The 23,952-nt window shown below is 52.1% G+C and overlaps 2 protein-coding genes and 1 long non-coding RNA gene across 3 annotated transcripts; 2 read left to right on the top strand and 1 right to left on the bottom strand.

Moving 5' to 3' along the window:
* Nucleotides 1–23: 23 nt before the first annotated feature.
* Nucleotides 24–7,231, top strand: LOC103558872 (uncharacterized). The gene is made up of 4 exons (XR_546856.2): nt 24–114; nt 6,478–6,602; nt 6,703–6,744; nt 7,064–7,231. It is a non-coding gene; the product is annotated as an uncharacterized lncRNA (long non-coding RNA).
* On the bottom strand, nt 6,300–12,202 carry LOC103558873 (keratin, type II cuticular Hb6-like). The gene is made up of 9 exons (XM_008532105.2): nt 11,667–12,202; nt 10,704–10,912; nt 9,962–10,022; nt 9,464–9,559; nt 9,085–9,249; nt 8,694–8,819; nt 8,225–8,445; nt 7,353–7,384; nt 6,300–6,799 (listed from the first exon to the last, which is right to left on the bottom strand). The coding sequence occupies exons 1-9, from the start codon at nt 12,093–12,095 to the stop codon at nt 6,687–6,689; spliced, it is 1,452 nt and encodes a 483-aa protein (XP_008530327.2). The 5' UTR covers nt 12,096–12,202; the 3' UTR covers nt 6,300–6,686.
* A 3,286-nt stretch (nt 12,203–15,488) lies between these two features.
* LOC103558890 (keratin, type II microfibrillar, component 7C-like) lies at nt 15,489–23,255 on the top strand. Its single transcript, XM_070619707.1, is given in 9 exon segments — nt 15,489–15,517; nt 16,100–16,718; nt 18,321–18,478; nt 19,084–19,165; nt 20,042–20,137; nt 20,643–20,807; nt 20,973–21,106; nt 21,632–21,853; nt 22,595–23,255. Coding segments are annotated over 9 exon segments (1,695 nt in total). The 3' UTR covers nt 22,785–23,255.
* The last annotated feature ends 697 nt before the right edge of the window (nt 23,256–23,952 follow it).

Below are 23,952 nucleotides of genomic sequence, written 5' to 3'. Positions count from 1 at the left end.
CCTCACCTTGTTACAATTGCAGAGTTCTGACCGTGGGTGGAAGGGGCCCTTCTGTGAACCCAGAAGAGAAAGTGGAGGTCCCTGGGCTGGAATGGGCCTTGAAGGAAGGAGAAGGTAGGGGGAAGACAGGTACTTCAGGTAGGGGAAATGTGTGGAACAGAGGAACTTGGGCTTGTGGAATGGGCAGTGGGGAGCCACAGAAGGTGCTTGAGGAGGTCAGTGGCCTGGTGTGAAATGGAATTTAGGAAGGCCTGTCTGGTAGCAATGTGGAGGGAGAGAACCTGGGCCTGGGGACTCCAGTTCCAAGACTAGGTGGGAAATCTGGGATGATGACTCTGAACTGAGGGAGTATCCAGGGACAGAGAGCTCAAGCTGCTGTCGGCATTTTCTTTTCCTTTTTTACATTTCTCAGACGTGCAAAGAGCATGTAAAACATACATTTGACGACTCAAATAGCAACAGTAATGAAACAAATCCTTGTGTACCCACCAGTACCTTTGAAGCCCCCTGTGGGCTTTCCTGATCACAGCATCCTCCACCCCTGACCCTTTCCAATCTCCAAAGTAACCTCTATGCTGGTTTTTGCGTTAATCGTTTCTTGCTTTTCTTTATCATTTTATCATGTGTGTGTGAATCCCTAAGAAACTCTTTGGTTTTGCCTACCTTTAAGCTCTGTATAAATAGAATTAGACTGTGTGCTTCAATGATGTACTCTTTCCTCAACATTCTGTTTGTGAGATTCATTCTTTCTGGTGCATGTAGCATTCTTTATCTTCAGTGCTGTGTAGTATTCCAATCTATGAATACTTCTCCATTTTCCTATGGGTAGGTATATGCGTGGTTTTTGATTTTTGTTTTTTGGGGTTTTTTGCTGAGGAAGATTCACCCTGAGCTGACATCCACTGGCAATCTTCCTCTTTTTCTATGTGAGCTGCCACCACAGCATGGCCACTGACAGACGAGTGGTGTAGGTCTGTGCCTGGGAATCAATCCCGGGCCACCAAAGTAGAGCACGCTGAACTTAACAACTAGACTGCCCACTGGGGCTGGCCCATACATATGTGTGTTTTTATGTCTGTTATCACAAGTAATGCTGCTTTGAACTTTTTTGTACATAACTGCTGGTGTAGTTTGGCAAGAGGTTCTTCAGGATATGGGCTGTCGAACGTTTTTAACCACAACTCACAAAAGAAATATATTTTATGTCATGAATTGGTACCTACATACATATTCATACAGATGAACTGAAATAAGTTTAATGAACAATTACTCCTGCTGTGTGCAATACACGAGCCCATCACTTTGACACATTCTCTCACTGTCAATTTATGATCTTATGTTTTGGGTTCATTTCGTATAAATAGCACATTGCTTTTATTATTTATTTAATAATATAATGAAAATGAAATACCTGTGAGCCCACTTATTGACACGAGAACCAAAAGATTACTATTAATTTTTATCCACCTGCGCACTCCTTCCCCACCCTGTCCCCTATTTCTCACCTTAGGGGTCACCACTTCCTTGAATGTGTGTCATCATTCTCTTGCTTGTTACTTTTATCACATAAGTGCATATGCCTAAAGATATATTTAGCTTTTCTTGTTTCGTTTTCTTTTTTTATAAAAAAGATGGTACACAGAGACTTGGTTTTTAAAAAAGTATTATGTAATTAGGATTCCTCCACTAAGATTCATAGTATTCTATTGAGTGAATATTCCAGATTTTATGTAATTCTGTTATTGTTTTGTTTTGTTTTTTCTTCTTACAAAGTTGGTGCTATGAACATTTTTCTAAATGTCCCCTGATGCTCTTATATGAGAATTTCTCTTTGATAGACATCCAGGAGTTGAATTTCCGGGCCATAGGATGGTCAAATGTTCAAGGTTACAAGACAAGAATTACTGGCCAAAGTCATTATAATAACAACTTACACTTTGATCGACAGAGTAGAAAAGATTCATATCCTCTCCAATGCATCTGAATTTTCAATAATTATTGGTGTAATCAATCTCATTTTTGGTCTTGCTTTGCATTTTCATGATTAGTATTGAGGCTGAATTATCTCTTTAAATGTTTATTATTCGTATGTATTTCCTTTTCTTCTGCCCATTTTTTCTCTTGAGTTGTTTGCCTTATTCTTATTGGATTATAAGTATTCTTTATATTTCCAGATATTACTACTTTGTCATTTATATGTATCACAAATTTCATCTTCAAATTTATGGCTTGTCTTTTCACTTTATGGAATATTTTGATAAATAAAAGTTCTGAAATTTAATGTAGACTAATTTAATCTTTTCTTTTATATTAAGCGTTCTATGTACCTTGTTTAAAAATCCTTCCATACATCAAGGTCAGGAAGACATTCTCTAATTTTTTCTTCTAAAAAATTTAAAGTTTTGCACTTGACATTTATCATTTTAATTTGCTTGTAACTGACTTTGTGAATAATAAAAGGCAGGAATTCAATTTCATTTTTTTCCATAGGGAAAACCGGTACATAGTCCCTCTGTTGCTACTGATTGATCTGCCATACCACAGCTTTATGTATCAAAGAGATATAGATATAGATTTATAAAGTATATATATATAAAACTTTATGTATTATATATAATTCATTTATATATTTAATATACTTATATTATATATATAGACACACACACACAAGAATAGACAATATATATGTCACTTGAGGGGTTTTCCATTTTGTTCCATTGGTCAATTTATCTGTTCTTGTGTGGATACTACACTGAATTACTATAGCTTTATAACAAGTCATAATCTCTGAAAGGGCAAATACTGACTCATTCTTTTTCATCAGGGCCTTGACTATTCTTGATCTTTGTTCCTCACCATAAATTTTAGAATCAACTTGTTAAGAGTTATGTAAATCCTTGTTTGGAATTTGATGGTAGTTGCATTGATTGTGTAACTCAGTTTAAGGAGAATTGATATCTTTATGAAAGTAAAGCTTCTTATCTATGAACATGATACATCTCTTCATTTAGTTAAATCTGCTTTGTTATCTTTCATTTCCTCTAACATTTTACATAAAGGTTATATTTCTCTAGGTATAGATCTTTCACATGTGTTAGATTTATTTCTAGATGTCTTATAAATTTTTAAATCATTAGTTTACCAACTTTCTTGAGATATAATTTACATACAATAAAATGCACACATTTTAAACGCACAAATCAACAAGTTCTAACAGATGTATGTCCCCATTTAACCACTGCTAAATGAAGATATGAACCTTTCCATCATCTCAGAAAGACCCCTCATGCCCCTTTGCAGTCAATCACCTCACCCCATCCCAGGCAACCACCGTCCTAATTTCCGTCACTGTAGATTAGTATTGCCAGTTCTAGAGCTTCATGTGACTAGGAGTATACAGTAAACTCTTTTGTGTCTGACATTTTTTACTTAGCATAATGTTTTTAACATTCATCCACATTGTTTCATGAGTCATTAGTTCATTCTTTTTTATTGCTGAGTAATATTCCAATGCATGAATACATCTCAGTTTACGTACCCATTCACCAGTTGATAAATAGCTGGATTGTTTCCACTTTGCGGCTATTATGAATAAAGCTCCTATGAAATTCATATACACGTCTCTGTGTGAATCTATTTTCATTACTTTTGGACAAACATCCAGGAATGGAATTGCTGTGTCATTTGTTAAGTGTATGTTTCACTTTATAAGAAACTGCCAAACTATTTTCCAAGGTGACTATGCCACTTTACACCCCATGAAAATTCCAGCTGCCCCACACATGGTATTGTCAGTCTTTCACATTTTAGCCTCGTGGGTGTTAGATTTTTTTTCCCATTGTGGTTTTAATTTGGATTTCCCTGATGACTAAGAACGACGAGCTACTTCTCGTGAGCTTATTGGCCCTTAATACATCTCCTTTTGTAAAGTGTCTGTTCGAGATCTGAGATTCAGTCTGATGTCGTTTCGTTTCAGCCTGCAGAATCTCCGTCATCCTTTCTTTGTCCCGCGGGTCTGGTGGTGACACATTCAGTCCACTTTTGTGTTTCTGAAATGTCTTTCCTTCACCCTTGTTTTGAAGAGTATTTTTGCTGATTATAAAATTCTGGGTTTACTGTTGTCTGGCCCCTCTTGCTTCTGATAACTGGTAAGCAGTAATTATTATTGCTCCCCTATATGTAATGTACCTTTTTTTTCTGGTTTCTTTCTAGCTTATTTATCTTCAGTTTTCAGGATTTTCACTATGATATGCCTGTGATACCTTTGTATTTATCGTGCTTGGGGCTCTCTGACATCTTAGACTATAAGCTGATGTTTTTCATCAAATGTAGGAAATTGTTCTTTCAACTATTCTTCCACCTCATTCTCACTCTCTCTTTCTTCTGGGATGCTTATTATAGAGAAGTTAGATTCCTTGATAACGTCCTACAGGTCTCTGAGGCTCTGTTATTTTTTTCTTCAATATTTTTTCTCTATGGTTTCAATTGGAAAATTTCTATTCTTCTGTCTTCAAGTTCACTGTCACCATCTTCTGATACCTTCAATCTGCCGTTCACCCCATTCATTGAATTGTTCATCTCAGTTACGGCACTTTTCAAGTCTGGAATTTTCATTGTGTTCTTTTTATAGCTTCCATTTCTCTGTTTTCACTCACTAAGATTATATACCCTTTTAGTTCTCCAAACATATAACAGTTTCTGTGAAGTCTTCTTCTGCTCATTCCAACATCTGGGCCATCTTGGGGTCCATTCTTCTTGATTTCTCTTTCATATGTTCCCTTTATTTGTTTCTCTGTGCTACATCCCAGGAAATCTCTTCAGATTTATCTGTCAACTTACTCTCTCTTTAATTGGGCCTAATGTGTTGTTTCACCATCTGTTGGGGTTTTCATATAATTGTTATAGTTTACATTTCTGGAAATTCTATTTGATTCTTTTTCGAGTCAGTCTATTATTTTTAAAAAGCTCTTATTCCTAGCTTATGTATTAGTATTCTTTTATTTTTTTTTTTAACATATGAAACACACCCAGTTTTTTCTGCCTCTGATTAATTCCAGTATCCTCAGTCTTCACAGGGAGGGTTCTGGAGTGGGGTGCTTCTGCTGACTCCCGCTTATGATGGCATCTTTGCTCACGTTTCGCGACCTTTGTTTAATTGTGAGCTTGCATTTGTTGGGACTCTCTCGGAGAATTCCCAGAAGCCTGAGTTTTCATGGCATTCCTCTAGAGAGGATTTGCATTTGCTTTTGCCAGATTTAGGGGGGAAACATCAATCTGGGCTCATTTGAAACTATGTTCTCACCTTGGGTGTTGTAGGTTTTTACCACAGAAAAAAATATGAACTCCAAGCCAAACCTATGTGAGGGCAAACTTGTAGTTCAGAATTATCAGGGAAAACATTTTTCCCTTTACCCAAAGCCAGGGTCAAGAAGGCCCGTTTCCTTCCTCTCCCCTTGCAGAGTCTTTTCCTGCTTCCCCCGGTGCTGGAGACGGCCTCAGTTGTCTGTTAGGGACATGGCGTCCACTCTCCCTTTCAGGGGCCTACTCTTGTGCCCCATCCGTGAGCACGGTGGGCTTCCCTCCCACTCCACCAGTGACCGACAGGTGCCCCTGACATGCCAACCTGCTGCATCCCTTCCCATCCCTCCCTGGAGTCATGCTTTCTTGTTGTTTTTGCCTCTGATGATCTCCCATACCTTCTTGCTATAGTTGATGAATTAAAACATAGTTTTTAAGTATATAATGCAGAATTTTAAGTGACTTATGACAAAGGGTTTTTCAGAGTTCCTAGTCCAACATATTGCAAGAAAAGAAGTTCCTGGTGGCATTTTTCAAAGAAAAAATTGACAAGGTTTGATGACTCATTGGGTGGGGAAAATAGGTTTTAAGCTGGAGATTTCAGGAAGAACTGATAGAAAGAGGGAAAGCTCACAAATGAGCATCAGTAGAGGGGAAAATGATGAGATGTTTTGAAGGCATGTTGAATTCCAAATATCAGGGCAACATTCAAATGGAGATGCCCTTTGGGCAGCTGGGAACCTTGGAGACGAATTCATTCATTCTCGTAACACTGCCCAGCACCTGCTACAAGCCTCTGCCAGACGCTTCCCAGCACTGGAGAATTACCTCGGGGAGCCCTGAGCCCTCAGAGCCCCCTGCTCTACACCCCAAGCCCTGAACACACGATTGAATGGATCGCTGGCATGGCCCTAGCAGCCCCCACCGTGTCGAATGCCCTCCTGGAGATCCCACCCACCCCTCCAGGCCTGAAATAATGGACAGAAAGATTGACAACCATGGCAGGAACTATATGACTTTATTTTAAGCACAGACAGCAAGGAGGAAAAGAAGATTTGGGAAAGGAAGGGACGAGCAAGAGAAAGGGAGGGTGGGGGGCGGAGGGGCTGTCCTCCTCATGGGCTCAGGCAGCCCAGAATCCTCAGACAGAACAGATCCACGTGTCACTCCTCCCAACAGCCTTTCTCAGCCAGAGAAGGCAGGAGTCGAGGGGACTCCCACGCAACGAGAAACAAGAAGCGGACAGCAGGGAAGATGGGTCCACATGAGATCAAGCTATCGCACCCGCCACCAGGCTGCACATGGTCAGGTTGGGCAGAAGGGCCAGTTGGGATCCTCGGGAAGGTGAGAGGGCTGGGGGCTCGGGTGCTCCTCCAAGCCCTGCCAACTTAACACTTCTTATAGCTGCTGCCACAGATTCCCACTCCGCGGGACTTGATGGTGCAGGTACGGGTGGTTGAGAGGTCCCCACATACGACTCCGCCCTGGGAGTTGCTCACACCTGCACAGGGACAATAATGAGAAGTCAGAACCCTCGGTGGGGGTGGGGAGCTGGTCCCAAACAGCCCGCACCTCCAATCAGAACTCCCTCCCTACCAGCCTAGAGCACCCAGGTGGACAGCTCCTGCTCAGCCACATCTCCGAGGACAGACAATGGGAGCTTCCCTGTGGTCTGTCCTCGGGACTTCCATTCTCACTGGAAGGGAGTCCATCTTGTAGTCCATCTCAACCCCTTCTTAATCTACTCTTTTGTAACTGATTTCAGGAAGACCTCCCTGGGGACACCGAGCTGATAAAATACCTGTTTAATCCAGAAAAGTGTTGGACACTTTTCTGGAACATGGACCAGCGTGTTTGAATAGGGAGAAAATAAGACCGGCACCCTGACAGGCCTGGAGTGAGGAATTGTTCCACTCAGGACCTGTCAACCCTCTGTAACTGTGTGGCTGGAAATGAATGGGACCCCCACGCCCTGGGTCTGTCCACCCTCAGAGCTAAGATGTTCTTCCCGCTGTCTAACCTCGGTGTCTCCCTTACGGGCCAGAATTACTCACAGATATTCACAGAGCTGATGCCATCACACAGCCTGATGAGGGAGAGAAAAGGTCAGCATTAGGACCGGGCAGGAGTTCCTGGCAATGATCCCAGGAGTCATGTGGTCACCAGCTCTGAACCCGGTCACCCAAGGAATCACCCAAGTCCCCCCCCCCAGAAGGTCCGAGGAGAAGGTCTGAGGTCTAGCATCCCCCGTAGCTCAGCATCTCCCCAACTCTATCCCAAAAGAGCACAAGGGGCGGGCTCTCCCAGAATCTGTCTGGGAAGTGGGACCTGCCAAAACGCAGCGGGACGCAGAGATCTCTTCATCTGCCCCCAGGAATTCAACTCCAGCCCACCTCCCCCGCCCCATAGACTGGCTACATGACCTGGAACAATGCAGTCTCCCTGGGCCTCAGGTTGTCCATCTCCCTAATAGAAATATGTCTTTCTTTCTATCTTCCCCTTCTGCTTGAGGTCCCCTTCTATCCTCGCCCCTAACAAGTGGTGTTCTGCAACCAGCTCACAGAGCCTCTTTTGCACATGTCTGGCCAATTCTTCATGAAGTCAGACTGGTAGCTTGAAATCAGCCATGATGGAAGTATTTACACCACTGGAATCAGCAAATACTATGAATCAGAGGGATTTTTTTCCCCCTCAGACATCCAGCAAACCATTGTCCCTAATTAAATCATACAAGAAGACTATTGGAAATCAAGCAGTGGACCTCAATGAAGACTATTCTTTTTAGCCTCTCCCCATGGCAAGGAGGAACCCCGAAAGGGTTCCAAGATGGGAGCAGAAGAAATGGGGGCTGGGAAAGTAATGGGGCAAATAAACGGGTCAGGTCTGCAGGTGAGGCTCTGAGCCCAATCGTGCTGGCTGCACCCACCTCTGCTCCTCGCCCTCCAGCAGGCGCCTATAGGTGGCGATCTCGATGTCCAGGCCCAGCTTAGAGCTCAACACCTCCTGGTACTCCCTGAGCAGGCGGGCCATGTCCTGCTTGGCCTTCTGCAGGGCTTCCTCCAGCCCAGCCAGCTTGCGGCGGGCGTCAGTGAGGGCCACCTCGCCCTGCTGCTCAGCCTGGCTCACAGCCGCCTCCAGCTTGGAGTTCTGGGGACCCAGAAGAGAACAGGGTGGGTTGTGGTCCCTGGGTCTCTCCGTCCATCTCCTGCATGTGTCCAGGCCTCCCACCCAGCTGGGAACACCCCAGGAACAGTCCTCCTGCCCTATCCACTGGGTCTCCCTGAGTGACTACAACCAGGGACCCTACTCATGCACATGGGCTGGGGGATGAATGGTGAGATCCACACGGGGCACACACTGCCTGTGGGACCCGGGTAGCCCCAAACAACCATTACCTGGCTCTTGGCATTATTGATCTCGGTGGTCAGCCTCTGGATCATGCGGTTCAGCTCGTTGATCTCCTCCTTGGTGCGGCGCAGGGTCTCCCCGTGCCGGACCACCGTGGCCTTTATCTCCTCGTACTGGGGGGAGGCAGAGAGACTCCTTGAGGCTTAGGATGGGACATCCCACCATTCAGGACAGCAGAGATGATAGTGCAGGTTGTACAGTGCTCAACCTGTGCAACCAAACATGGCAGCCCTGCCCTACCCCCACAACCTCAGCCCTCTCTGCGCTTTTACTATCATCCCAAAGATCAGAATCCCCAGACAAAAGAAGCCTTTTCTAATATACACCTCACATTCCTCCCACTGCCATGTGTGGAGGCAGTTGTCCTGTGCCACTTACCTTGCCGCGGTACCAGGACTCAGCCTCAGCCCGGCTACGGCTGGCAATGTCATCATAGTGAGCCTTGATCTCAGCCAGGATGCTGTCCATGTTCAGTTCCCGGCTGTTGTCCATCTTGACGATGACCGAGGTGTCTGAGATGTGGGCTTGGAGGACGCGGATCTCCTGGGGGACCAACAGCCATTCACATCACATATATCATCCCGAGCCAAGGAGAACAGAGCTCACATCCTTCCTTTACACACATGCACACACACATGTGGAGCCACCATTTCCAAAGCCCTCAGGCCTGCAGACCCCTCTGTCTGTTTGCTCTGGACACAGGCTGGCCTGGGACAGAGAGAGGAGGGTGACCAACGCCCTCCCGGCCGATGCTCACCTCCTCATACAGGGACTTCAGGAAGCTGATCTCCTCCACCAGGCTGTGGGCATTGGCCTCTAGGTCTCCCTTGCGCACGTAGACACCGTTCACCTCCTGGAGACACAGACACACAGGCAGTCCCCAGATGCTGTAGAGGTTTTCCAGGGGACTCCACCTCCCCCAGTCCCACCCTGGAGGAATCCCCAATCCCACTGCCAGCCCGGCAAAGCCAGTCACGGGCACAGACCCAGAAGTTGAGGGTCGGGAAGCTAAGCTCTCCCTCCCACAGTAGCAAAATGCAGCATGTGACTTTGGAAAGTTCCTCCACCTCTCTGGGACTCTCTGTAAAGGCAGATCCAGAGAATTCCTGCCCTATGGACCTCCCAGGGTGTGAGGAGGAAAATGCCCTTCCATCGGGGGAATCAAGTATGAGCTGATGAACTGACGGAGGGAGGACCGCATGCCCCTGGGGCTGCCAGAGTCCCAGGCTGCTGGCCCACGGGCAGACCGACTCACCTGCTTGATTCTGACAAACTCATTCTCTGCCGTGGTCCTCAGGGTGACCTCCTCTTCATACCTCCACAAAAGAAAGGGATTTGGGAAATTATTCGGAGGTCTGGCTAGTAATGGAAGGGAGGAAAGACCACCCCAACCTGACCTGTCATGTCCCTCCCCCGGGATGTCTGAAATACCCCTGTCATCCATGTCCCTCCCCCCAGCTCTGAAACACCTGGCTCACCCATATCCTCAGTAGTACATTTCTCTAACTTATATAAACATTGCTCATTTTAAAGATCTGGGTTTTGCTATTCATCTAATATAATAAGCTGACTGCCCGGGCTTAGATCTGGGAAGGCAGGTGGAATTGGCAACAGGAACCAGCGGGTGGGAACAGTGGGGCAGAGGTGGTGTCATTTCTTTGTACCCCTGGTACCTAGCACAATAATGGAATAGAGTAAGTGCTCAGACCAGGTTTATGGGATGGATGGAAGGATGGATGCATGGATGGATGGATGAATAGGGATGGTCATCCTGAAAAGTTCATAATGCCATGGGGAAGGGCTCATAGCTGCTGTTTTAGCTTCTCTTCTCTTCATGTGTCTTCCCATCACTGCCTTTGAAGCTGATAAAAGCACAGAGCCGGTTCATGAAGAAAGAAGTTTCTAAAGCAAGCGCGGTCAGTGGCCCCCCCCCCCCCCCCCGTTGTCGTATCGTGTATCCCCTTCCAAGAGAAGACGCCCGGCCCCACCACACTCACTTCTTCTTGTAGCCCTCCAGCACCTCCTGCACGTGGTTGAGCTCCGAGGCCAACCTCCCGCTGTCGGCCTCCACGCGCTCGGCCTCCCGCCGCAGCGTCTCGATGTAGCCACTGAACAGCGGCTCCAGGTTGCTGTCGCAGCACTTGCGGTTCTGGTAGAACTGCCACTTGGTCTGCAGCAGCTTGTTCTGCTGCTCCAGGAAGCGCACCTGAGGCCCCAAAGAACAGCCATCCAGTTGCCCATAATTCTGGCATCCTGGAGGACCCATCCCCCCCCAGCTTCCACGTCAGCCTTTCCCTCCCCTCCCGCCCCCCCCACACACCAGGGCCTCTCTCTATCATTTGAAATGGTTGCAAGTATTAGTCCAAGTTTCCCATGATCTTGGAGATGTCCAAGCGGAGACATCCTTTCTCATACCCGGGGTCACCATGCCAGGGATCAAAATCCCCTCCCAAATCACAGAGATTTCCCCTAGGACACCTTCTCTGGCTAACTCTCCTGTTGACCCACACCTGTTGGGAGGGAGCATTGCCCAGGAGGCCTCAGCTGGTCCCATGTTCACTATGAGTGTGTGTCTATGTGTGTGTGTCTGTGTGTGAGATCGGGCTGGGAGTTCCAGGCAGCAGGATCATCCCAAAGGATGACCCTGTGGTCCTGCTCCTATCTCTTATGTGTATTTCTTATGCATCTTGTGTGCATGTATGGCCTCCTCTCTCTGACAGGCAGTTCTAAGTCTTGTCCTTGTCTCTCTTTGGGGACCCTGTCAATCTGGACAGAGGTTGTGTTTAATAACAGTTGTATCGAACCAGGAATCCCTGCCCTGTTATCTCTCCGTGTCTGTGGCCTGGATGTGTGTCCATCTCTCCATCAGACTGGGAGCTCACCTGGACCCCATCCTCCTGCCTCAGCCTGAGTCCTGAGCATGGGTGGGACTCAGGAAGCGTGTGATCAAGGACACCCACCTTGTCGATGAAGGCAGCAAACTTGTTGTTGAGGATCTTGATCTGCTCCTTCTCCTTTTGCTTCACACCCTGCGCGTTGGGGTCCATCTCCAGGTTGAGGGGCACCAGGAGGCTCTCATTGACCGACACAGTGGTGATGCTGGGTGCGCTAAGTCCACACAGGCCACCAGAGCGGTATCCGAAGCTGCGGCCGCTGGAGCCAGCCCGGACGCCCCCACAGACGCTGCGGCTGCCAAAGCCGCTGGCAAGGCCGCGGTAGCAGGAGATGCCGCGGTAGGGGGCGGCGGTGATGCAGCAGCGGCCAGGCTGGGGCCCACAGGCCGAGGAGCAGCTGAAGGTGCGGCCAGAGCTGTATCCTTGAGTGGCCACACAGGAGCTGGACGTGCGGACTCCACTGCAGGAGCTAAAGCGAGCTGATCCACAGGTCATGGTGGCTGTAGGCTGGAGGAGACGAAGGCAGAGGAAGAAGCAGAGGATGCTGTCCTCTCCCCCGCTGCCTGCCCCTTTTATACACCCGGACACCTGGGTCTGCCCGCCTCCCCGTGTGGAGTGGCCGCGTTGTCACCTTTATGGGCTTGGGGAACTTCCCAGTCATTTCTCCTCTCTCCTTGGGTAACATCAGCAAGATGGAGTTTTGGAAAATCCTACACTCAGGCAACACTGAAGCCTCAGCAGCATTTCTTCCACAGCGGAGGGCCCGAGGGCGCCCGAGGGTGAGTCAAGCGAGGCCCGTGCACTCTGCACTTGCTGAGATGATGAAGGTGGGGACGGGAAGCCGGGTTGGGACAAGTTCGTTCAGGTGGTGAGCTAGAATCATAACCTCCGTCTTTCAGTTTGGGCCACAAGATGCGCTGAGAGCAGGGACAAAGGACGGGCCATCTTAGGGGTGAGGGAGGGGGCAGCTTTGAGAGGAAGAGCCTTCCAGGGGCCCCGCAGGCAAGGCCGCAGGGACCCACACTTCAGGGCAACCTAGAACCCTTGGCCCTGGGCACGGGCCGAGGGAAAGTGCATCTACACTCACTAAAGCACGGAAATGGCTCCCACACCACCGACACATTATTTGTTCACCCACTTCATGCAGCAGGACCCAGGAGCTTGGTGGCTGTGTGTCACCAGTGTTGGGGGAGGGTTCCAAACATCCGGATTCCTAAAACCCCCAGCCAGCCCATCCACCTCCATCCCTTCCCATGAGCCTTGACGATCCCTCAGCCCCACCCAACACAGAGTCTCTCTCAGCGAGACCATCAGCACAGGGCCACACTCTCCACACAGCCTCTATCAAAAGGCTCCCTGTCGCCTGGGACCCTTTCAGAGGGTCTTCTCCCACAAGGTCTGACCCTGGAGTGAGCAGTGGGACTGGGGTTCCCAGCCAGAGAGCATCCGTGTGAGGAGACCACAGCTCCCAGGCCAGGAACAGCGGGCTGGCCCAGGATGGGAGGTGGAAGGGGGGAGCCGGGGGATGGTTACCAGAGCAGGTACCTGGGGTGCCCAGTGAGCAACAGAGGGGAAATAACAACGACAACAGTAATAATAGCAGCTGGTATTTATTGAGCACCGACTATGCACCAGGCCTTGTACTAGTGCTTTACACACACACCTCACTACCCTCACCTCGTCCCTGGAAAAGTGTGGTATCTTCATTCTAGATACAAAGGAAACTGAGGCTCAGACATGTTATGTAATTTTTGCCCAGATGGTAAGTGGTGGAGCCCAGGCTTGAACCCCAGCGGTGTCTGATCCCAGAAGCACTTTTGACCACTATCCAATGGAGAAGGAAGCACATTGAAATGGGCACGTTGATGTTCAAGACGTTTCATAATGATGCCTTGGGTTACCAAAGGAGACACACACACAGACACACTTTCACACACACACCCTATGTACTATGCCCATGTCCCATTTGCTCACACGCCTCTGAGCATGGCCGTCTCCACATCAAGCTCCTCCAGGCTCAGCTTGACATTCTAAGCCACTCCGCCCATCCACCAGATCCACCACCCACCCTCAGCCTGCCTCCTTTCCCCTGCCCTCATCTATCCCCTATTTTTCAGCCAAACTGGACCGCCCACTTTTCCTCTCGCATCCTGCGACCTCCCTTCCTTTGTGTCTTTGTCTGAATCCTCCTCCCCTCTCCCATCTCAGCACAGCTAATTCTCCACCTTTCTTCAGGCCCAGCCAACCTGCCATCTCCTCCAAGGACCCTGCCCTGACCTCTGGCCCCAAGCCCCTGGAGTGGCGGCTCACTCTCCTGCCAACTGCCCATGGCACGCGGCATTCCTCCCTGGCGCCAGGCCCCCTGCGGCTCTGTAGCAAGGCCCTCAGTGTGGAGCCTGCCCGGCCTGGGCTGCAGGCTCCTCCTTCACACTCTGAGCCCGGTTCCAGCTCGGCGCTCAGCACGTGTCTGCTCCCTGCCTTGAACTGACTCCTGGGGCCCACAGAGGGATTAAAGACATGACAACCAAGACAGAGCATTAGCTTTTCATCAATAGACCGGTGGATTGGGGATTAAAAGGGCAAGGGAGTGAGTTCTAGAAGATCTGGTGGAGAATGGAGCAGCCCCCCTCCTCCCCAGCACTCACGCCTACCAACCCTCTCCACGGGGAAGGCTGTGCGTGACTGTGTCTGAACTCCCTCACGCTTCAGCCCGTTAATCCCCACTGGGTCCCAAGAATAATGAAGGGGACCCAGGGCACATAGTCCCCTGGGGCTGGGCCAGCGCTTAGTACTGACAATCTGGAGGACCACCTTGCTCTAGCTGCCAAACCTTTCAATTTCATCCCCTTCAGGCTGTGACCTTAGCAGGCACAACTCAGCCTGCAGCCTTCCAGTCTCTGGATTTTAAATGCACTTAATTATCTGTGTAAACAAAGGCTGATTATTAACCTCCTCACTGAGTGTGATAGCACAGAAAGTCTGCTCCACCCGCCCACCAAAATCCAGACAGGTCCAAGCAAGCATCATGTAAGTGCCTCCATGAGTCTAATTTAAGGTCTCCACACTTCACGGTAAGTCCATTTCCTCTGTGAGGGAGACACCAAGGAAAGACTTCTCCAATACTATATTCCTGGAGAAAATTGCATAGCCCCAAAGCCATTAGTCACACAGCTGGCAACCCCAGTTGGAGCTGGAAGTGGACGCACGAGACACTGTAGAGCTGGGCTCCGACTTCCACAGAGGCCGACACGAAGGATGGGCTGAGTCTCCTGCAAAAGCAAGGCTGGACCCCAGGGACTCCGGCCCACGAGAGTGTGGGAAAGATGGCAAAGGGGGCAGTGGGGCGCTCCCTGGAAAGGGGATGCCAGCCAGGCACAGTTGGCCGTGGTGACCGCTGGGGCTCCAGGATTTAATTACCCTCTGCAGGACAACAACTCATATTTAAAAGCAAAGGAAGCTGAGGGTGATTTGCAGGTTTCTCTTTAATGCTGGCTGCTGAGTTCACACTCTGGTTTCCTCCGCCCAAGAACCGGATGCATAATTAACTTTTCTGATGATGCGATATGGCCTTCCAGAGCCAGTGGTCATGACCAAGCAACAACTGAGGATAAGACTTTGGATCAGGCCAATTTCTCTAAGAACCCAAAGCCTGGCAGTCTGGGCTCCTGCCTGGGAGAAGAACTCCACCCTCACTCAGCCCACCCCCAAGACTCAGACCCTGGCGGGGAGCGAGGAGTACCATGGGGGAGGGCTGGGAGCTTCCCTTCAGATTCTGACTCTGCCCCCTGGGTGGAGCCTTCTCTGCTTGACCTAAAACAAGTCCCTGGACCACTCTGAGTTGCCCCTTCCTAATCAGGCAAATGGGCACAATAATGCTGACCTTAGAGGATGCCCTCGGCGTTAGATGAGACCATACGGTAGTTATAAAGCCCTGCACACCGTAGGCACTCCATAAATGCAGCTCCCTTCCCCTCCCCCCAAGCAGAGTGGAGAGGGGTATGGGACGCAATCAATCACTGCCGGAGCAGAGAGGACACCACACTCCCTAGGAGAGGAGCTCTGAGCCGAGTTCTGAGAAAGAGGGAAGAGAAAGTTTTTGCCCAAAGGGAGACAGGATGAATGGCAAATTAATAATAGAATAAATAGAACAAGCAAACAAATAAACAAACATTTACGGTTCCTATTAAGTGCTAGGTGGGGCCCTAAACGCTTTCCGTGCATTATCTCATTAGGTGCTTAACAACTCTCAGACGGGCACTGTTCCTATACCTATTTTCCACATGAGGAAACTGAGGCTCAGAGAGGTGGTTCCCCTGTCCAAGGTCACGAGAACAATCTGCAGGAGTGACTTCAGAGACCCCTCGGCTACACACACACACACTGGACCCCCGCACCGGGCGGAGATGCCCAGATAACCAAGACCAAGGCTGCCGCGCTGGCACCGATGGGGGGCGCGGGGTGCCCGGCTGCGCAGCCTGGGGTCGGGGCCCACGATGCAGCGCCACCCTGGCCGAGGCCGCGGAGCGGCGTCGGGGGAGCGCAGGGTGTCGCAGCGCACAGCCCGCGGAGCTGACCAGCGCTTCCCGGCCCATAAAGCGCGGGCGGGAGGCAACGCCGTTTTATGGAGGCGGCCGGGCCGCTTGGATTCCCGGCTGCCCGAGGCGCGAGGGCCGACCCCACGCTCGTAAAGCCGCCGGCCGCGCGCTCCCTGCCCGGCCCGCGGGCCGCGATATAAGGCGCCGCGCGGGCTCGGGGTCCAGCGCCCGTCCGGTCCCGCCGCCGCGCCTTGTCCTGCCGCTCAGCCCGCCTCGGCGCCCCCTGCGCGCCCCGGCCTGGCAGCGGCTGCATCAGGGCCGCCCCCTACCGCGGCATCTCCTGCTACCGCGGCCCCGCTGCGTCTGCGGGGGCTTCCGGGCCGGCTCCTGCGGCCGCAGCTTCGGATACCGCTCCGGCGAAGTGCGCGCACCCAGCTCTCCCTGCATCACCACCGTGTCGGTCAACGAGAGCCTCCTGGCGCCCCTCAACCTGGAGATCGACCCCAACGCGCAGAGCGTGAAGCACGAGGAGAAGGAGTAGGTCAAGTGCCTCAACAACGGGTTCGCTGCCTTCATCGACAAGGTGGGTGTCCTTGATCACGCCTTTCCTGAACCTTCCCTCCTGGGCTATGCACTGAAGAGGTAGTCAGGGGCTGGAGGGATGTGGTCCAGGTGAGCTCCCAGTCTGATGGAGAGATGGACACACATCCAAGGCACAGACAGACACAGAAATGAGTATAGGGCAGGGGCTCCTGGTCTGATAGCACTGTTGTTATATGCAACCTCTGTCCAGACAGGCAGGGTCCCTACAGACAAGATGAGTGTCCTTGACCACACCCTTCCTGAACCTGTAAGTCTTGGAAGGACCTAAGAATTCTCAGCTCAGTCTCCAGAAGTGGGAACTAGGGACGGCTGATATTTGATGTGACAATTTTAGGTGGTACATCAAAGCATTAAATAACATCATAACACCTGATAAGACAGTTAAGATTCAATGGAGAAAATCTCATTGGGTGCTAATATGTCTTTACCATCCCTCTGATGCTTGCTATGCTCCCACTTTGAATAAAGAGAGCAAGCCTGAGGTTCAGAGCTGTCTGGGGCCACAGTTTCAGCCAGAATTTCATGTCGTATGCTTTCCTTTTACGTCTGCCTGTGATACTGGTTTTACAACCGTGGTGGTCATATAAAGTTACCCCTTCAACTCCATTCAAGTGTAAATGTCAAGCGAATCCATTTACAGGTTAATTAGGAGCACAGTGGCACCAGGAGATGGCACGGTCCTGAAGTCTGCCCAGGAAGGGTTCATATTTGAGGTCGCTGCCAGCAGCCCAGCCCTCTGAGTGTACACAGCAGAGAGAGGAGTCAGGGATAGAGACCCAGGGCCGCCCAAGGGCCCACCGAGAGTGGGCGGCAGCGGGACAGCGAGCCCAGGCTCTGTCCATCTCTGCAGCCCCCTGGGCCCCTCCAGGGTGAATGACTTCCAGTGAGGGCTTGCACGCCGCACTCCCCCGCAGCCCTCACCCTCCCTATTTTCCAAAACCTTCCCCCATCCACATTCCCTGCCTGGCCTGCAGGGACACGTGAGTGTCCAACATAGGACTTTGGGCCACCTGGGACCACACCCCTCTCCCTGTGCCTCCTCAGGCCCCAGCCATCCTGCTCAGTGAGAGCCTGCCCTCTCTGCCCTCTCCAGCCAGGTAGCCTTCCCACCTTGACCATCCATCCAAGCCCCAGGCTGGCCCGTGAGGACAGAGATAATGAAGCCCTGGGCCCTGCCCCTGGGGAGCTCACAGTGAAAGGCTTTCATCCTACTCTATCCCTCCCAATCCTCCTCTAACTTCCTTTCCTCCAAGAAGCCTTCCCTGATTGCCGCCACCCTCCACCCATACCTGCCACCCCCACCCCAGCCCAACAGGAACCCAGCGCAGCCTATGCCCCTCAGCTTTTCCTCATCCCATCCAGGCCCACCAGGACAGACCCTCACTCAGGCCAGAACAAGCAATCACGACACAAGGATTCCGCCAATGGCTCCTCAGACCAGGAGAGCTCGGCAGGGGCTGTGCCGCCACCCCCTGTCCTGTACGCTGCACCACCACAGGTCCTGTCCTGAGTCTGCCTGTGCCCTAAGCAGGGCTGGGGGGAGCAGCTCCTCCCACCGACTGTTCTCCCGCTACCACAGCAGGTGCGCTTCCTGGAGCAGCAGAACAAGCTGCTGGAGGCCAAGTGGAGGTTCTACCAGAAGCCGCTGTGGCCGGATGCCAAGTGCGTGGAGGCCGACAGCGGGAGGCTGACCTTGGAGCTCAACCACGTGCAGGAGGTGCTGGGGAACTACAAGAAGAGGTGAGCACATCAGGGAGGAGCGTCTGGAGAAAGGAGATGGGATTCAGTTAAAGCAGGAGAGCTTTGGATTAGCCCACAAGAAGAACTTTCCAACAAAAAGCAGACAACGACAAGAAACCTGTGGGAGAACTTTTCCTTTCTGGGATGGGAGCTTAAACATCGGAGAGAGTCTGAGCTGCTCCAGCTCCCTCATCACCATGCGTTTATTTCATTAATCCATCAAACACTTCCTGAACTTCTACTCTATGTTCCAAGTGCCGTGTTGGGCCCTGAGGTGGGGCAGGGGTGAGAAAGAACGGAGGAGGGGAAAGGGGGGAAGTGTTCCTGTCCCCAGGGACTTACGATCCAGAAGCAGAGAGGAGGCCTACAAAAATATGCAGGGTACCCACCCAGCCCCCATCAGGAATGAGAGTCCCCGAAACAGGCTGAGCAGTGGGTGACGTGGCTGGGTTTGAGCGCCCGGAGGAAATAGATGGACAAGGTCCCTCCACGTCTGGATTCTGTAACCACCTCCAGAACACGCGGTTCCTGGAATGTGTTTGTCTGGGCTTCATGGCCAGCCTATGGAAGTTCTAGCCACCGACCCTTGTGCCCTTTGTCCCCAGGTATGAAGAGGAGGTGGCACTAAAGGCCACCACTGAGAATGAATTTGTGGCTCTGAAGAAGATAAGTGACCCCAGAATCCTTGTCCCACACCTCAGAACTGAGGGCAGAAGCAGGAGGGAGCTCTCTGTAATTCAGAGAGGCTGAGGGACTCCCCCAGAGTCACACAGCACCACCTCTTCCCTATTCCTTTCCCCAAATGCCGCAGTGCTCCCTGAGCTGCCCCAGACCTCAGAGTACTCTCCCGCTTCAAGCAGGGCAGTCTTCTCCCCATCCAGGGTAACTCCCATCTGGCCATGGGCCTCCTGCCTCCTGCCCTGTGTGTGGCAGAGAGAAGGCACTCCGTGAATGTGGGTGGATGACAGTACGTGACTGCCAGAGGCTGGCTGCATCCTCGGGCCGGCAACAGGTGGGAAGTGCTGGCGTGAACGAGGCCGTTGTTCCTCACCTCTCGGACTTCCGTCTGCACAGGCGCCAGCATGGGGACGCTCACCAGGTCCTTCCAGCCACCTCCATATGAGGAAGGCAGGGGTTACCATGGAGAAACTGAGGCACAGAGGTCCAGGGTCTTGCCCTGAATTGCACTGAGACCTCTTCTGACCACAGATCTAGATTTCTTTCCATGAGATTCCAGAGCAGAGAGGGTGGGGCATCACTGGAATAGACCCATTTTACAGGAGATCCTAAGTTTCAGTGATAGTTCTAGATGTGGATTCCAGAGGAGTCATTCCAGTGGGAACCAGAGGAAGTGCCTGGAACCCTCAGGATCCCCCTCTGTTGCCCAAACCTGCTCCTCACGGCATAAAGGACCTCACCAATGCCATGGTACCAGGCACTGGGCTGAGCAGCTAAGAAGGGTGTCTGGGGAGTGTGCCCAGCCCAGTGAGGTGTCCCTCGCTGGTGGGGAGAGCTCTAAGTTGTCACTCCAGTGAGACCCCTGGGCCGCCTTCTCCCCTTTAGGACGTGGACTGCGCCTACCTGCACAAATCAGACCTGGAGACCAACGCGGAGGCCCCGGTCCAGGAGATCGACTTCCTGCGGCGACTGTATGAGGAGGTAGGGGCCGGGCCGCAGGGCCGTGGGGCAGCAAGGAGGGTGTGAGTCAGACACCGGAAAGGACTTGCCCCCATTTCGGCTTCTGACCCTTGGGTGGGGGCAGTGCAGAGCAGAGTTCAGAGACCTGAGGCAGTTTATGTCAGAAGGTGAAAAACTGTAGCTTGATGTCTCACTGCCATGCCCCAGATGGGCTGGTGTTTCTCATTACTATGGTGACCATTATCACAAATTGGTAAATTCTGGTCCCAGACCCAAAGGATGGAGACAGGAGGCCCCGACTGAAATCAGGCAGTGCACCTCCAGCTTGAGCTCCTCTCAGCCTCGCGACGCGGGGCCTGAGGAGCACTGAGAGGTCCCGGGGCTGGGGGAGACTTCACCTTGGAGGGTCGGGCTTCAGACAGTGAGGCTATGGAGGAAGCAGGGCAGGACAGGAAGGACCAGGAGAGGGCTGCCAGGCGGGGCTCTGGTCAAAGAAACTCCTACCCTCCAGCCACTCCCCACTCAGGAGCTCCAGATCCTCCACGCCCACATCTCAGACACCTCGGGCATCGTCAAGATGGACAACAGCCGGGAACTGAACATGGACAACATCCTGGCCAAGATCAAGGCCCAGTACGATGACATCGCCAGCGGCAGCCAGGCCGAGGCCGAGTCCTTGTACCGCAGCAAGGTGAGCGGGCCCAGTGCCCCAGCAGGGAGGATGCTAAAAGGGCTTCGGCCTTTTTCCAGGTGGGATGGGCAGGCCGCTCTCAGGATGGGGCAGCGGATGTGCAAGCTATGGGGTTCAGTGGGATGTCCCATCCTGAGCCTCAGGAGCCTCTCTGCCTCCCCCCAGTGCGAGGAGATAAAGGCCACGGTGGTCTGGCACGGGGAGACCCTGCGCCGCACCAAGGAGGAGATCAACGAGCTGAACCGCGTGATCCAGAGGCTGACCGCCGAGGTCGAGAATGCCGAGTGCCAGGTACGAGAGCCTGGCCCACCCCTCAGTGCAGGAGGAGAATGGGTTAGCCTGCAGCAGGGGGATCTAAGTTGGACCACCTGCCAGTGTGTGGGGAAAAGAACAAACATCAAATGTGAGAAAATTGGGCTCTCAAATCAGCCCTGCCACTAGCTCATGACGTGATTCGGGGTCACCCATTTCACCTCTCTGGCCCACTGTTCTAGGTCAGTGATCACACACTCAGCTATCCACAGGGGGTGGTAATGAGTGAAGTAGGCTGGTCCAATCCAACTGAGGCCAGCCCTATGGAAATGCAGGCCCAGTGGGGCCGTATCCTCTCATTTTTCAACAGAAGCCAGATTCTGGATTTTTATGTTAAATTTCAAAAACTAAAGACTCTGTGCCAACATTCCCTGGGAGCACTAATTTGCAACCCATGACCCAACAAATGGGTAAAGTCCCTTCTTCTTCTGACAGTCGATGGTCAGTGGATGCCTGGCCTCTGACCCTGAATCCAGAGCAGGGAGCCTTAATAACTCTCTCCTGACCCCCAGGAACTCGAAGCTGGAGGGGGCCATAAGCCAGGCTGAGCAGCAGAGCGAGGCGGCCCTCACTGACGCCGGCTGCAGGCTGGCTGGGCTGGAGGAGGCCCTGCAGAAGGCCAAGCAGGACATGGCCTGCCTGCTCAGGGAGTACCAGGAGGTGATGAACGCCAAGCTGGGCCTGGACTCGGAGATCACCACCTACAGGCGCCTGCTGGAGGGTGAGGGGCAGAGGTGAGGCCCTCAGCGGTGGGGAGGATGTCTCTTCCATCCCCCCAAACTGTGCTTAGAGCCAGGAGCATGTTTGCATATTATTTGCATCTGATTTGCATCAAGATTACTTGGAGGAGGGAATTTGCAGGTTAACAGTAGATTTCATCAGCTTTGCTCCCCCTCAACTAATTTTTGTCTCTTTGCTCTCCCCACAAGGTTGTGTGAGGGCGTTGGTGCTATAAAGTGACCAGTGACCCGTACTGTGGGTTCTGAAATAAGGGCTTGAGATGGGCAAACTTTTTCTTAAAGGGCAGATAGCAAATATTTTAGGCTTGTGGGCCATGCAGCCTCTGTCTCAACTCTTCAGCTTGGTCCATGTGATGTGAAAGCAGCCACAGCCATAAGCAATACTTAACAAATAGGTATCACTGGGTTCCAACAAAACTGTATTTACAAAAACAGGAGGCCGGCGTGTGCGGCCATAGTTGGAAGACCCTAAAAGGAAGGAGGGGGTGTGGCAGTGAATGATTGTAACTTAAAATTGCTATTTCTGCCTATAGGGAGGGTCTGGGCTAAGAGTTTATCAAAGATGCTTGAAGTTAAACTGCAGGAAGGAGTGCTCAGGTGTGAGGATTTTGGGGGAGCTGGGAAATAGAAATGGAGGGGTGGAGCTCTGAGCGAGAGAAGAGGGCTCTGGGCCAGCAAGCAGGGGCCGCATGCCACGACCTCACACGAGAACTAAGCCCTGTCTTCCACCTGCAGGTGTCAGCAGCTCCCAGGCCGGGGTCGTCTGCGGGGACCTCTGCGTATCGGGCTCCCGGCCCTGCACCGGGAACGTGGCGGTGAGCGCCGGCCTGTGCGCCCCCTGCGCGCCCGCCCGGTGCGCGCCCCCGGAACACAGCTGCGGCCGCAGCCGCCTGGTGCGGTTTGCGTAGCGCCTCCGGCTTCGTAAATACCCGGCTCCGCGAGCGAACTGTCCCCGCCTGCGGCGGCGGCCCCGGACCTCCCAGAGGCCCTGACTTGAGGCCGAAGGGCTGCGGGAACCGGCCGGCCCGACCTGACCAAACTGCGGCTTCTCTCCTTGCCTCTCCCCGCTTCGTCTCTTCGTTTCTTCCGGGGAGGCCGGGCTCCTCGGCCGCATGTCTAGCAGCTCCCCCCACCCCTAAGAGTCTAAACGACTGGTTTCCTCGCAGCCCTGGGCAAAGATCCAACCTCGGGCTGCCCTGGGGACTCAGACGCGTGTGGCTTCTAAGGGACAGCCTGACCCCAGGGACCCTCGTGGTGGACGCTGCGGCGCGGTGCCTCCTCTGCCTTCTGAACCCTCTGAGGTTGCGTTGCCAAGTACGGACGACCTTCCGCTGCTGCCTGCGCTCCCCTCGTGCTGGGTCTCCACTTTCTAATAAAGGTCATGGGTCATATATAAGTCGCTGCCGTCACACGTTTGTGCTTACACATGTGGCCTTCCGGCCCAGTTTTCACCCCGGTCAGAGGCAACAGAGGAGCTGTTCTCAGCCAAAGAGGGAGAGAGGGCTGTCTGAGGCACCCTACCCCTAGCCCGACGCTATATACATCCTGAAGGATGGGCGCCAGTCCCAAAAACCCAGACACGGAAGAGTGAGGAGCAGCTAGAAGTGACGAGAGAAGGGCAAGAGGGAGGAGCCTTAGTCAGGAGGGGAAGGGCCTGGCCTCCAGACACCTGAATGAAGACTTCATCACTTATGGCTGCTGGGGCACCCGTGGTCCACTTCCTCCACTCCCCCCTCCATCCCCACCTCAACATATGAAAATTCCTGGCCATGAGATCAAATATACAGAAACCAACACCCCCTAGGTGGCCCCCCCACTCCACACACACCCCACCACCATCACCCCTGGGGGGGGAGGGGCGAGGGTTCCCAGACACAGAGACTTCCCACCTCCTCCCCAGGACCCATCATAGTGCTGCTGTCCATTCGGGATGGATATTCCCAAGCACAGACCACAAAAACACGCCCCACACTCACAGACACACAGACCCTGACACATAGATGCCCCCACCAAGCACAGACTTAACACGTAGGAGTGTCCCCCACCAGGGATCCAGATACACAGCCCGGCCCTCAGCCCAGCGACCCAGGCAC

This window comes from Equus przewalskii, chromosome 5 (genome assembly GCF_037783145.1).
Source record: "Equus przewalskii isolate Varuska chromosome 5, EquPr2, whole genome shotgun sequence".
NCBI lineage: Eukaryota > Metazoa > Chordata > Mammalia > Perissodactyla > Equidae > Equus > Equus przewalskii.
Note: the sequence above shows the minus strand (reverse complement) of the source record. Positions and strands in the feature narration are given on the sequence as shown.

What these genes read in the sequence shown, in the direction of transcription:
- LOC103558873 (XM_008532105.2), bottom strand. Translation starts at nt 12,095, where the DNA reads ATGACCTGTGGATCAGCTCGCTTTAGCTCCTGCAGTGGAGTCCGCACG. An exon ending in CTGGAGGGCTACAAGAAGAA is followed by an intron (nt 10,023 to 10,703) that starts GTGAGTGTGGTG and finishes TCTTTTGTGGAG; the next exon opens with GTATGAAGAGGAGGTCACCC. An exon ending in CATCAGCTCTGTGAATATCT is followed by an intron (nt 6,800 to 7,352) that starts GTGAGTAATTCT and finishes GTCCCTGTGCAG; the next exon opens with GTGTGAGCAACTCCCAGGGC.